Source organism: Ostrinia nubilalis, chromosome 30 (assembly GCF_963855985.1).
Source record: "Ostrinia nubilalis chromosome 30, ilOstNubi1.1, whole genome shotgun sequence".
In the NCBI taxonomy this organism is placed as follows: domain Eukaryota; kingdom Metazoa; phylum Arthropoda; class Insecta; order Lepidoptera; family Crambidae; genus Ostrinia; species Ostrinia nubilalis.
In genome coordinates, this window is record NC_087117.1 from 5,300,567 (window position 1) to 5,314,180 (window position 13,614).

Below are 13,614 nucleotides of genomic sequence, written 5' to 3' on the forward strand. Positions count from 1 at the left end.
GAAACAGAGACGCGCGCGATAAGGTTTTTCTGTGACAGACAAAATTCCACGCGGGCGAAGCCGCGAGCGGAAAGCTAGTAATAATGTATGTCGTAGATCCTGGCTACACAGGAGTTGCAGCGGTGGGAAGTGGGAACGAGAAGTGGGAATAATCCCAATTCAAAGATAAATGAAATCCAGTACATTACCAGTATATTTCCTTTAATGCATTTTTCTATAAGTAAAATAATATTCTTAAACTATTAATAAATTTGAGATTTCTATACATTCCTGTACAAAACTAATACAAAGTTTTTTTGCGAATATTTTGTGAATTTTTAAGTTTTTTCTAACATAGACATAAATATTAAAAATCAATCACAACGATTTTCACAAACTTCATCTGAAAAGTATAAGATAATAATTAATTTTAGAGAGGTACATTTCAGTTAAATAATATAATTAATTCTTGTAGTACCTAGGTCTAGAGCAGTGGTTCTTAACCTTTAAGTCACGAGGGACCATTTTACCAAATTTCTGTCTTGTCAGGGACCACTTTTTTTTTTCAAAATCCTATGAAAGGGGAGGTTCATTTCTCGCCCACTGTGCGCCGTTTACGTTGTGTTGACTCGACTCATCACGTCACGTCACTTGTTTATTACGATGTCTTCGCGAACCACTTGGAATGCCTCCAGGGACCACCAGTGGTCCACGGACCACCGGTTAAGAACCACTGGTCTAGTATTTAACTGAATCACGCCCGTATTCACAAACATTACTATGAGGTCTCACAGTGCGCGTGGACGCACCGAGTGACACATGGACCAATCACAGAGCTCTATTCAACGCTGTGCGTTCGATTTGCTGGTTCACTTATGCAAGCATCGTTTGTGAATACGGGCGTCAGTGCCTGAGGTATGAGAGGGCACGGGAGGGTGTTTTTGTGACGTCAAAAGTCAGAGAGACTTGTCTTTCAGATTTTTTGTATGCTCTGTCACGTCATAATATGTCAAGCCGTGTGGTGACGGCAGAGTTCATACATTTGTCAACAACCCCTACTCTTCCCGCGGGTGTCGTAAGAGGCGACTTAGGGACTACACATCAAACAGAGAACGGGCAGCAGCGCTCTCTGAAAACATCAATCTTTTACACTGCGATCTCCAACCCGCCTGCCAAGCGTGGGGATTACGGCAAAACCCTCCACTATAGTGGAGGAGGCTCATAGTCCAGCAGTGGACTGTAAAGGGCTGTTGATGATGATGATGATATCACCCTTCCCTCAGGCACTGACTGAGTGACAAAAAACAACTGGCCTTAAGTTTCCAACTCTTGGCCATTAAAGAAACTTGCTTGTTAGACAATTCATTTCATAACATTCATGGTTACCTGTACTTATTTCATATAACTACATAAACTCATTTTGTGACTTTCACAGTTGTTAATTATTAAGTACAATACATTAATAAGATGACTTATCCGGCTCGAAGGACCATATAAAATTTCAGTTCCATTCAGATCGCTTTGCAAAGATAAAATTAATTTTATAACTAAAAAAAATTGAGAACTGTGGATCAATGAAATCAATCATCTATGAACATAATTAAATCAGATGAAACTAATTATTAAGCTATATTTTAACATACAGGATTATATGCATTTTTATATCTTATACCTAAAACATAATTTTGTACCATTAATATTCGACTTTAAATCTTTTGACAAATTATTTAATTTAAATTAATTTTGCGCTATTTAACAAAGACAGAACAATTTTATAGTCCCCACTAAGGCTTTAGATCAACCATTTCTTGTTGTCATACTTATTTGTTACTTAGGGATAAAATGTATCTTAAGGGCTGATTTTTCAATAGTCGGATAACTTTAACTAATATTATGTATGATTTGATGTGCAGTCACGAACAAGTTTAACTTTTTGGGACTAGTTATTTTATTTAAATTAACCCAGTTTTAAGCTTTTAAAAATTAATTAAGTACATTTTAGGAAAATGATCCAACCGAATTCAAGATGGCGCGTCTTTGCCTTCAATAATCGCCGTTAAAGCTTGCCTGTCCCTCTTATTTTCACAAGCACTCGTGATCAACGCTAATAGATGCTTATTGGAATATTCAGTCCTCTCTCTTACAAATTCTTCTAGACCTTTCCTTGGTAAATAATACGCTTTCACATATCTGTCAACGTAGTCTTGATACGGAATAGGTTTCAACCCAGATATCTTTTCTAATTTCACGAATAACTGCCGATAATCTAACTGCATGAGACCTCTCCCCCCGTTCGAACATTTGGACGCGTTAGAAAACCCTTCGACCAGCAAATGGACTATGAATTTTGAGACCATAGACCAGATAGAATTCAGCACTTCGATGTTCAGAGTCACTTTGGCGGATATGTTTTCGAGACGTAAAGCGAAGACTTGGATTTTGCGCGTTATCATGTCTACGTAAGGGCTATGTTCCACTGCGACGTTTTTTACGTCCCATCTCACTTGGGACATGGCGATAAGAGCTGATCTCGCGTCGACAGCTTTGGATGCCGAACACATATACACTGGCATCCGTAGGTCTACCACTACCGCTAACGTGTTGTCTCTAAAATGCTCCAAAATCAGCTTCTGATGTGACGCTACTATGGACTCCAAATACGGTTGGAGCAACTCGTACTGTTTAGCCAGGAATATCACGCTTTCAACTGCCACAATTCTCTCGGTCAGACCATGTAAAGTCTCCTCTGAATTCATATCCAAGTGCTGAGGCAGGTCCGGACATAAAAACGCCTTTCCATCACCGTCCCCTGAAGTAGTGTCGATACTATTCGATATCCTCTTCAAGGATGCACTCAATTTTGTACTGTATAAGGTTGTAGATGCCACTTCCAAATCCGAGGTGAAAAACAGGTGGACTGTATAGAAATAGTAGTCAAACAACTGGTTCATGAGCATGACCACTTCTAAAGAAATCTGGGGAAGGTACCTGCAGATTTGCAAGTACTGTCCACAATTTCTCAGCACTGATAGAGTGGTATTCGTTACTATGACGCTCTCTTTGATCTTCGAAGGGCTTTCTAGAATCTTCTCGTTGTTATTTGTGGTTGTGTATTCGTGTCTGTCAACTTCATCAACGAATTCCCTTTTCAATTCTTCAGGTTCATCATCTGACTCGTCACTCGGCTCCAATTCAGGTTCTAGGCCGAAAATGTCGTCGTTAGTTACGTTTTCGTTACGGAAGATCTCGAAAGGAGTGTGGTTTGTTTTTTGGTTGAAATATTTGACGATATAAACGCTGTCTTCTTGAGAATGTACGGAGGAGGTTCCATCCGATAGAGTTTTGATCATAGACGTGTCTGATTTCGGATTTAAATATTTCTTGAACTGCTTAAACTCTTGCAAGTTTAGCAGGTTGAAAGTTGACTTGACAGGACACTGTTCCCAGCCTTCATTCTCCAAAAAGAGTTTCAACTCCTCCATCCTGCCTCTATGGTAGTTCTTAATGTACAAAACGCTCTGCGTCTTGATGAAATCTTGCAGAAGGTCCGATTTGTCGCCGCAAAACACTTCAGCCACTTGCGTCAATTTCCTTAATATTCCTAGCATTTGTATAAACTTTTCAAAAGGGTACTCTTCCAAGCCGGAGCTTTTCAAAAACGTGGACACCTTAGCCTGGACGTCGTGCCATATCCTTATCAGTCCAGCTTTTAACTTCTGCCTAATGTACTCCCTGCTGACATTCCTTTCTATTTCAAACACATTACTGGTGCTTGGACTCGTTTCCTCCTCATCATGCTTAGTATGCCAGTTGACTAACAAGTAGTAACTCCTCATGATCAAAAACAGGTTTTCGCATAGATTCAGTAGACATATAGGTGCTTTGGTTGGTTGCACCGCTTGACACATATCTTGGAACTTCATTTCCATCGAAACCTCCCCTATATACGGCTTCACAGCCTCTATAGAGGTCTCGTTCACTGCTGAAGAGTAATGCATGTGTAACTGCTCCATAGCAGCCTGAGTTTTGCCTAACAAAGTGTACGCGCGTCTCAATTTCCTAAAAGTTTTTTCGTCGAAATTGTAACATATTGAGGACAACACCGAATCTAACTTTTCCTCTGTCATATCTAAGGTATCTTGCAACCTAGTGGCTAAGTCCGCTATGCATGTGTATTCTTTGTGATTTGCAGCCGCTTTCCTGCTTTTGAGAATGAGTTCTATCGCTTCAAAGTATTCCTTTTTGTTAAGTAACTCCGCAACATCTCTTTCGACGCTGCGCAAACTTCGGAGCAGCTCGAGAGATTTCAGCACCGAACGGATTATCTGTCTCTTTCTCACGTTAGCTAGAATGACAAAGGTGGAGATAGTCAAATGGTTTGAGGAATTGCGCAGGTGTTCCCTAGCTTGGCGACAGGTCTCTAAGGTGTTGGCTAGCTGTTCGCGAATGTTTTGGATTTCGGCAAACTCACGGTCGCAGTTGTCGCGCTGTTGGGAGATCAGGTGGAGCGCTTTGCCGGAGACTACCTGGAAAAGATAAAAGAACCTATTAGGAGAATCGACCTCAAATAAAAGATATGTAGCTTCCCTAGTCCAGGAACTGAGGAGTCATTAATTTAAGGATTTGAGAAAGAGCAGATCAATGAGTAAGTGACAAACACTAAGTTAGAGGATGAGGATAATGGTTATGTAAAGACAACAGTTCAAACGTGCAGTGTGAAAGTATTTTTTGTTTTTATTTTTAATGCTGAGCTAAATAAGGGATAGGTAGGTAATATCAAAGAAAAGTAGCACAAAAGATCCTAATGTGTAAGAAATCCCTTGACCTAGGAGCTTAATATTTTCTGGAGAGATGATGATGATGTATCTCCTACTGACTCTAGTATAAGATCTAAGAGCGTGCGGCTAAGAATGCCGACATGAATGGGTGATGATGGCTGAATAAATGGCTTAAGCTTGGCAAACATTGACAAGCGCCTGCGGACGCCAGCGTTCTCAACTGCTGGTGGAATCACATGCTTTAAAAGTCTGTCTGCCCTGAATCTAGGCTGAAATGATGTCCATAGCGACATGATGATAGCAGTATCTCACCTCCTTCCTTAGTCAGCGACGAGAGGCTATCTCAGGACACTGCGTAAGTCTACGCTTCTTCTTCTTGTCGTGTCGACAACAAACCTACACAGCGTCGGCCCAAAACTCCGCCACAAGAATGGCGTTGTCAGTAGCCTTCATTAAATCTTCCTGAGTGCAGTTGTTTGGGCACGCAGACACGACATCATGTGCTCCGTAGACTCGGGAACAAAACCACACTACGCTGAAATGCTGACGATGGTAGCTGACCTGCTGCTGCCGCTTGAGCTTGGTGAACATCTGCTCGACGGCTTCCAGCGTGGGCGGGCTGGGCGCGTGTTCCAGCACGTAGCGGCCCGCGTCGAACTCGGATGGAGGAGAAAAGTACACGTGGTCTATTTCACGGAGGACCTGGAGAAGAAAACTTAACTCAATAAATACACTCAACATCAAATAAACCGCACCTTCCGCGACGCGAACTTCAAAGATTTTCTTCTGACACAATCATGGTGCCCCAACAATATTGGTGTTATTTGAAAGCCCAATAAATATCCTTTAAGAAAAACACATTTAATTTCTTAATAAATGATTAACATATACCATAAATGTGACTTGAAAAAATACCTCACTTTGGATCAATTAGACCAATTTTTATGGTTATAAAATCAAATAATGATCTCACGTGTCCTCTTTAACAGATGGATAGCGATTAATCCCAACGTAACAGTTTTATAGCCATAAAAGTTGGCTCAAGCGTAACTACCAATTTTTTGAAGAAGTGACTCTGGATCCTTCTAAGGACACATTATTGGGGTAAAAACCTTTCTTTTAATGAAATGAAGTTTAAAACTAGGCTTTTAAATGGTGCCAATATTGGTAGGAAGTGGGGATGCATACGTTTGAAAGTGCTTGTCGCGGGAGGTGCGATTTATTTGATGCCGAGTGTAGTTACTTTACTCAATAATAATACAGAAGCTCAAAGTTACACAGCGTGCTATGGAGAGGGCTATGCTCGGTGTTTCTTTAGAGTAGGCGCACACCGTTGATTTTTCGTCGGCCGATAGTTTAGTCGGGCAGTTGATCAGTATGGGCATGTATGGGAGTGCGCACACTACGCGATTCGATTTGGCCGATTCTTCATACAATTTAAAATCGGGCACAATTATCGGCCAACTAAAAATCAACGGTGTGCGCCTACTCTTATGAGATCGAATCAGAAATGAGAAGATCCGTAAACGAACAAGTCGCTGATATAGCCCGACGGATTAGCAAGCTGAAGTGGCCATGGGCAGGGCACATAGTACGTAGAACTGACTGGGGCAGCAAGGTTCTGGAAACGCAGCGTGAGACGTCCACCCACAAGGTGGACCGATGACATCATAAAGATAGCAGGGAAGCGCTGGACGCAGGCCGCTACCAATCGATCAACATGGAAAGCATTTGGGGAGGCCTATGTTCAGCAGTGGACGTCCTGTGGCTGAAATGATGATGATTCTTTTGTGTTTCCTCCACTCAACCTGAAGATGCCGTAAGCTTAGGCGCAGACTGCCGACTTTTAGTCGGCCGATAGTTGGGCGCGATTCTAATTTGTATGAAGAATCGGCCGATACCAAATCGGTGTAATGTGTAACTTTCACACATCAGCCAACTCAAAGTCGGTGGTCTGCGTCTAGGCTAAGAGGTGAGGTGACTAACACCCGTATTCACAAACATTAGGTCTTACAGTGCGCATGGACGCACAGCACAGGGTCCCAAAAAACTTTTCAAGACAATACTTGAGTGGCGGAGAGACACACGAACCAATGTCTGTCATAGCTCTATTCAACTTCGCATAGCGTTGCTGCTTCACTTAAACAAGTATCGTTTGTGAATACGCGTGTGAGGGACTTAAGCTTGCACGGGTACCCGCCTTATGCGCCCGTCCCCCGTTGCGCGAGAAACTTTTGTCATGCCATTTTATCGATTTTACTCTATAGTCCCATACATTTTTACCTAAAATCACCGATAAGATTTAAGATTTTATCACGGCGCGCATCCTAGCCTGGCCGCTCGCTCATACTGTATTTTTTAGAGTAGACCGCGCGAATTTTAGCCTAAGCTTTAATTATGCTACTCATTCACAATGTCGCACACACGGCACAATAACGTCACGTACGTATGCAATTTTTGTCAAAATTGTGGTTGTACATTAAATGAAGTTCAAAGTTGTAGTTAAATTATTATCATTTTATTTTTTTAGTCAAGGAGAACTGTATGCAGGGTTGCCAACTCTACGTATTTTTACGTAGATCTACGTATTTTAAGCCTTCCTTGCAAACCTACGAACTTTAGTCCCAGAATCTACGTATTTTCTATCAAATTTGCAAAATAGGCTGAATGGGCATCGTTTCCCTTTTTATCGGGTTATTAGTCCGATCACGGTTATTTGGCATGTGGAAAAAGTCGGAACTAATGTTATTTTGACATTTCCCCATAGAAAAAATGCTGTACAGCGCCCCCCTGTAAATGTCACTGAAGAGCCTTGATCTGATAAGAAATTTAAAATGTGACGTGACGTGACTGTGTGTAAACCGTCAAACGGTCAAAGTGAATCTTCACTATAAAAATATTTCGAACTAAGATTGTGCTAAGATTTCGAAGGTGTTGTATTTCGATATTTTCTAACTTCCTGCTCAATTTAATTGGATTCAATTATGGCTTAAAAAAGAACCGCGAGCCTTCGCAGGAACACATTATGCATTTTAATTTGTCTGAAAACATTTCTGAAAATGATACACAATAAAAGTGTACTTTACTACTTTTAGGGTAATTAATATAAATTGTCGTTTTATTACTTTTATCTACCTCTTCATTTCACTCAGAAAAAAAAGTACGTAGATCTACGTATTTTCTATATGGAAATTGTACCATTTCTACGTAATTTTCTAATCTGTCCTACGACTTTTTCAAAATCTGAGTTGGCAACACTGACTATATGTTTCAATAGGATGTTGAATTTTCAAATGCTTCCCCCGAAAATTACACCATTAATTTGCATAAATGACGTTATTGTACAGTATGTGTGATGTTATACCTACAGATGGACAGGTAATAATAAAAAGTACCTAATTAAGTAAATAATTATGCAACTAATACAAAATCTATAGCAGAATGACCATGACATTTCCTCATAAAAACTGAGATTTTCCTGTTTACATGCTTTTGTCATGCAATTAGTTACCTAATGAGGATATTTTGTCTTTGAAATAAATTATTTTTCTATCTAATGATCTAATAATTTATACAAAAATGGTTTAAGGAAAATTCTTAGCATGAAAATACATTCAATAATAAGTTTTTGATAAAAACATTTAAAAAAAATCCAAGAGATACCTACCTTAGTTTTTTCATTCAAACTGGATTTTTTACAGATGGAAGTTTAAAAACATGCATATAATAATTGTATTAAGTGATATTTTGCAACACAATGTACAGCCTGATGTGCTGTCAACCATACAAGGTCTACTCTATTACATTTTAAAAATTTAAATTTAAAATTCCATCTCAGGAACTGTAAAAACTACAGAGAAACTCCACGTATCTTACCTCAAGATCTGCAGCGGAATGGGCAGCGCTGAGAGACCTTGAATTGACTCCAGGAGGCCCATGTCTGTTCTCCACACTGTCGTCTGATAACATTTTGTCTGCCTACAACAAAAAATTAGGATTAAGGCTGACTTTATTAATACTAGGTAGCTTGACTCTTTCTTGTTTGATTGAATAGTGATTCTCATTCAACCTGTCAATAGTAGACCAAGGAACATACAGACATTCAGATAAATCAATGAATTTTTTGCTTTATGCTTTATTTTTATTTTAAAAAATAAAATTTCTTCGTCTTCAATAATGCTTACTTAAAAACTTGTTCGTAACCAACAATTTTATCAACATTGACTTCCAAATTTATAGTCCATTCTAATAGAATGGCAAGGTAATGACTAATTTATTTACATAACATTAAGTAGATATCACAACTTTTAGCAAAGAACTACAAATAGTTTTTTTAATACGCACCAGCAAGGTATCCGTTGGTGAAATAGACAACACTAGTTGCAGAATTATCGCAGGATGATTTACATTATGTATTATTTCAAACAATTTAAACAAACTTTACTTTGTGATGCGTGTATATGAAATTATGTTCAGTCGTGATTCGGTAATAAGATTGTCTCCTTTAGAGAGACACAGCTAAGCTATCGCACAATATTCGATTAGTTTATTCGTATCATTACAAGTTAAAAATAATCCAAGTAAGATCACAAAATTGAAAATTCAATGAGATTTCCTTCACTTGACTGACAAACGAAAATAAAAGTAACAGCGTGCTTCTTTCTAGTAATAGCTTATAAATATTTTAACATTAATGCTCCCGGACAATACCTATCTTGGAATGTTCACTACTTTTTTGGATAATGATTCCATCCATACGTAACAATATAAACAGAAATTCAAAAAAGAAACACACCTATCAAGTTTTGTCAATGACGTAGGCATTGGTTGAGTTTTGTTCATTCCGTTAACATCACAACAAAAAATAATTATTTACTTTACTTTTAAGATTTCGTAGCTTTATAGAGCGCATTTTTATATTAATTTAACATTTATTTAATTTTAGCTTTGTACACATATGAAAAGCTTTAGTAATAATAGTAAAAGTGGTTTTTATATTGTTTAGTGCATTAACAAAACGTATTAACAACGTTCCATTTTACGTGCAAGAGCCGCATTTTATTAGGGATTATTTCTTCAAAGCGAGATTATAGAACATCAAGATAACAAATTGTAAAAAAAATTGCTTTAGTAATATTTAAAAAGCATAACTACAATTTATCAATATTTTGTTATCTAAATTGCGACAGTTTTAGATTCCAACAAGATTTTTATTGAGCTGTATAGTTTCACACTCCGTTTTCTACCGTTTGGCTGCCGTTCACAAAAAAAACAATTCCAGTCTTGACGTCATGCGAGCGATGAATATTTAGCGATTGTGATTTGGTTATTTTAGTGGAGTTTATAGTGGACTATCATTGATGTGTTTTGTGAAATAACAGAAATGGAGACTGAACGGATGATAGAAGACACCATACCGCCGCAGGTAAGCCAGTAAAATTTAATGAGAGCATACCGTAATGTCATGGCTGGTTCCGCCATCTTTAGCCCTGTACCGTTCGAAGCTATGGACTATTTTTTATTTTACGATGGTCCCAGCCAAATAACGTTGATGATTTCCATGTATTTTGGATGCAACCGTTGTAAGAATTGTTTAAAATACATAATTTTACAATTACACGGCAGTTAAAAGCCTTGACGAGTACAAGTAAACCTCTCGTGCTCTGCATTGCGGATGTTTAAAATATTAGTTTTTTCATCAAAATCTAACATTATAACTTATTCATGAACTCATTCTCGAGACTATTCGAACCGTTATTTGGCAGTACAATCGTTAAAACTTGGCAATATCTCGCGTAAACATAGGATGTAATTCGTAATGGAAGCCATGGTTACGTTATAAAAACAACAAAAAAATGTATTAGTGGTGTTGTTGTATTGAAATAAATGGCTTAATAACGTACAGTGAGGTTCATTTTAGTGATTTATCTTGAAATTGATTGGTCATCTCTTAGCTGTTCATGCAAAATTGAGTGTCCTACTTAGGTTTTGTTTCGCAATGATTCTGAAGACAATGCTCATTTTATGACATAATGCTGGTCGTGCTTGTTATTTGAGCGTGTAAAGCAGTCGTTACGACATGTGTGTTATGCATTTGACTACAGCCAAGCAGTTGTAGGGATGTATGGGCTTGTAATAACTGCAAATTGTCTTTATTGTTGTTAGAAAGTGTTAATAGTGCAGTATTTGCCATAATCATCATCTCACAATCAATTAGGACTCTTCTATGATCTAAAAAGCACCTTTGTAGCATATTTTAGTTGTAATTATTGTAAAAAAAACTAGGTGAAAGGGGGACCATTTAGTATAATGCTTATTATAGAGACCAAAACAGTTCTACTGCCAAAACTGTCTTAATTTTTTGCTTATTATAAAACAGGGTAATCCAGTAAGTACATAATATCCAGCACATCATACAATACATTTGTATTCCAAAATCATACCTAAGTTGTCACAGTGCTTACATTAATATGCTGTTATCCATACATATTTATTTTTCACTATATTATTATTACATCAGTGTATAAGGTATAAACCAAAATAAATGTGTTTTAAATTCTCCCTGACATAAAAACATTGTTTAGCATATCTTAACTTGATACACTCAAGAGATCTATCATGCAATAAGAGGAAATCACAAATTAACTTATCAACAATACACTAAACCTTTCCGTTTAAGTTGTACACAAAAAACAGCATATCAAAAATCTAAATTAACTCAAAGGTGACTGACTGACATAGTGATCTATCAACGCACAGCCCAAACCACTGGACGGATCGGGCTAAAATTAGTCATGCAGGTAGATGTTATAATGTAGGCATCCGCTAAGAAAGGATTTTACGAAACTCCACCCCTAAGAGGGTAAAACGGGATCCACGCGTACGAAGTCGCGGGCGGCTGCTAGTAACTACTACACTCGACATCAAATAAATCGCACCTCCCGCGACAAGCACTTTCAAACGTATGCATCCCCACTTCCCACCAATATTGGCACCATTTAAGGCCGGGTAGCAGAGAAAATGGCGAAAATGAGGTTTTCATTTATCATTTTTGAGGTACTAAACAGTAAAATTAAAGGCTAAGATTTTTATTGGGCATAGTTGAGGATATTTTCTAGGGCAATTAACGGATGGAAACACGATTTGATGAAGTTGACTCGATAGAATAAATTCCCAAAGTTACCTCTATTCGTTTTCTATTTATGGTTTTATTTTTAAAATAAGCGATTTGAGATTCTAAATCTTTTACTAAACTAAAGTTCAGAAATAACTCGAGGGCTTTTAACGGATGAAATTTTTATATTGCGTCTTATTTAGTTACTATGTTAAAAAATGTGGAAAAAATCGTCCATGACGGCTTGGACAATCTCAATCAGTCGCGCGGTGGCGCTTACGGAGGACGGACGCGTGTCAGTTTTATGGCCGTGACAGTTCGCGATTTGTCAATATTTTTGACAATGATGACTTTGATGAGTCACAGTATAATAATATCAGTGCTACTGGAGAAAGCTAAAATTTTTGATAATTAAGAATTATCAATTTTGTCTACCTATTGAAACTTAAATCGTTCGCATCCTTTTAAACGAAGACTCTACTCATGATACATAGTACATTCCTCAAATATGAGACAAAACCAATGAGTTAAAATTACATTTTAATAGTACCTACATACAATCGTCTTTACACTCTTTAGAAGACACTGACACTGATACAAATAAATAATAAAAAATTAGGTCATTGGGTCAAATATAGGGGCAGCTGCACGTCACTGAAAGACGATTCTGTTTACTCGGCATCTGGGCTGGAGAACATGAACCCTTGTTTACAGATGCAGATGTAAATGGAGTTATAACTGGACAAAGGACATCATCCATTTTGGTCCAAAATCAAAAGTGCCGGCCAAAAAATAAAAGTGCTGTTTTCTGATAGAATACGTCCGCCTTAGCATTTATTACTACGGCACCAAAGCTGTAGCACCACTGTGCATCGTAGTATTTGAGTTCTAAAAATATATGAAACGACTGACTTTGATCTCAAATACTACGACGCACAGTGGTGCTACAGCTTTGGTGTCATAGTAACAAATGCTAAGGCGGACGTATTCTGTCAGAATACAGCACTTTTTTTTTATTGGCCGACATTTTTGATTTTGAACAAAAAATGTATGAATCGTCGATGAATTTTAGATCTCAAATACTCGACGCACAGTGGTGCTACAGCTTTGGTGCCATAGTAACAAATGCTAAGGCGGACGTATTCTGTCAGAATACAGCACTTTTTTTTTTATTGGCCGACACTTTTGATTTTGAACAAAAAATGTATGAATAGTCGATGACTTTTAGATCTCAAATACTCGACGCACAGTGGAGCTACGGCTTTGGTGCCATAGTAACAAATGCTAAGGCAGACGTATTCTGTCAGAATACAGCACTTTTTTTTGTTGGCCGGCACTTTTGATTTTGGACCAAAAATATATGAAACGTGGATGATGTCCTTTTACATGAAATGTGTAACAGAAATCAGTTAAAAGACACATACATGGAATACCAATAAGGTTGCGGAGGGAAAGCTACCTATATAAACTAGCGGCCGCCCGCGACTTCGTTCGCGTAGACCTCGTTTTACCCCCGTTAGATATCATGTTGATAGATGGCGTTTCACGGCTTCCCCCAAATGAATATTTACAAACGTCATACAGTAGTTTGTCCAGCGCTGTAGATTTTAACCAATGACGATAGGTAAATGGCGCTTTTTAGACACGTCTTATTTATTTATTGAAATTTATTTGTCACATATCGTCATAAGTGTTAGCCTATATGTTAATCTGGGTTATAAACAATAATACTGTAAAGTTTCA

General features: G+C 38.0%; 2 protein-coding genes across 3 annotated transcripts in view; one reads left to right on the top strand and one right to left on the bottom strand.

Moving 5' to 3' along the window:
* Positions 1-170: 170 nt before the first annotated feature.
* On the bottom strand, positions 171-9,515 carry LOC135086105 (syndetin). 2 transcript variants are annotated; one of them, XM_063980876.1, is made up of 4 exons: positions 9,102-9,515; positions 8,634-8,731; positions 5,319-5,459; positions 171-4,505 (listed from the first exon to the last, which is right to left on the bottom strand). In XM_063980876.1, the coding sequence occupies exons 2-4, from the start codon at positions 8,724-8,726 to the stop codon at positions 2,001-2,003; spliced, it is 2,739 nt and encodes a 912-aa protein (XP_063836946.1). In that variant the 5' UTR covers positions 8,727-8,731; positions 9,102-9,515; the 3' UTR covers positions 171-2,000. The 2 variants fall into 2 exon arrangements, with proteins under 2 accessions (XP_063836946.1, XP_063836945.1); XM_063980875.1 differs by having other exon boundaries at positions 8,634-8,735; positions 9,102-9,514.
* A 529-nt stretch (positions 9,516-10,044) lies between these two features.
* Positions 10,045-13,614, top strand: part of LOC135086072 (F-box/WD repeat-containing protein 11) — a 33,026-nt gene continuing 29,456 nt past the window's right edge. The window contains exon 1 of the mRNA XM_063980833.1: positions 10,045-10,182. Within this exon, the coding sequence (XP_063836903.1) occupies positions 10,141-10,182 (42 nt within the window). The 5' untranslated portion in view covers positions 10,045-10,140. The remainder of the gene's footprint in view (positions 10,183-13,614) is intronic.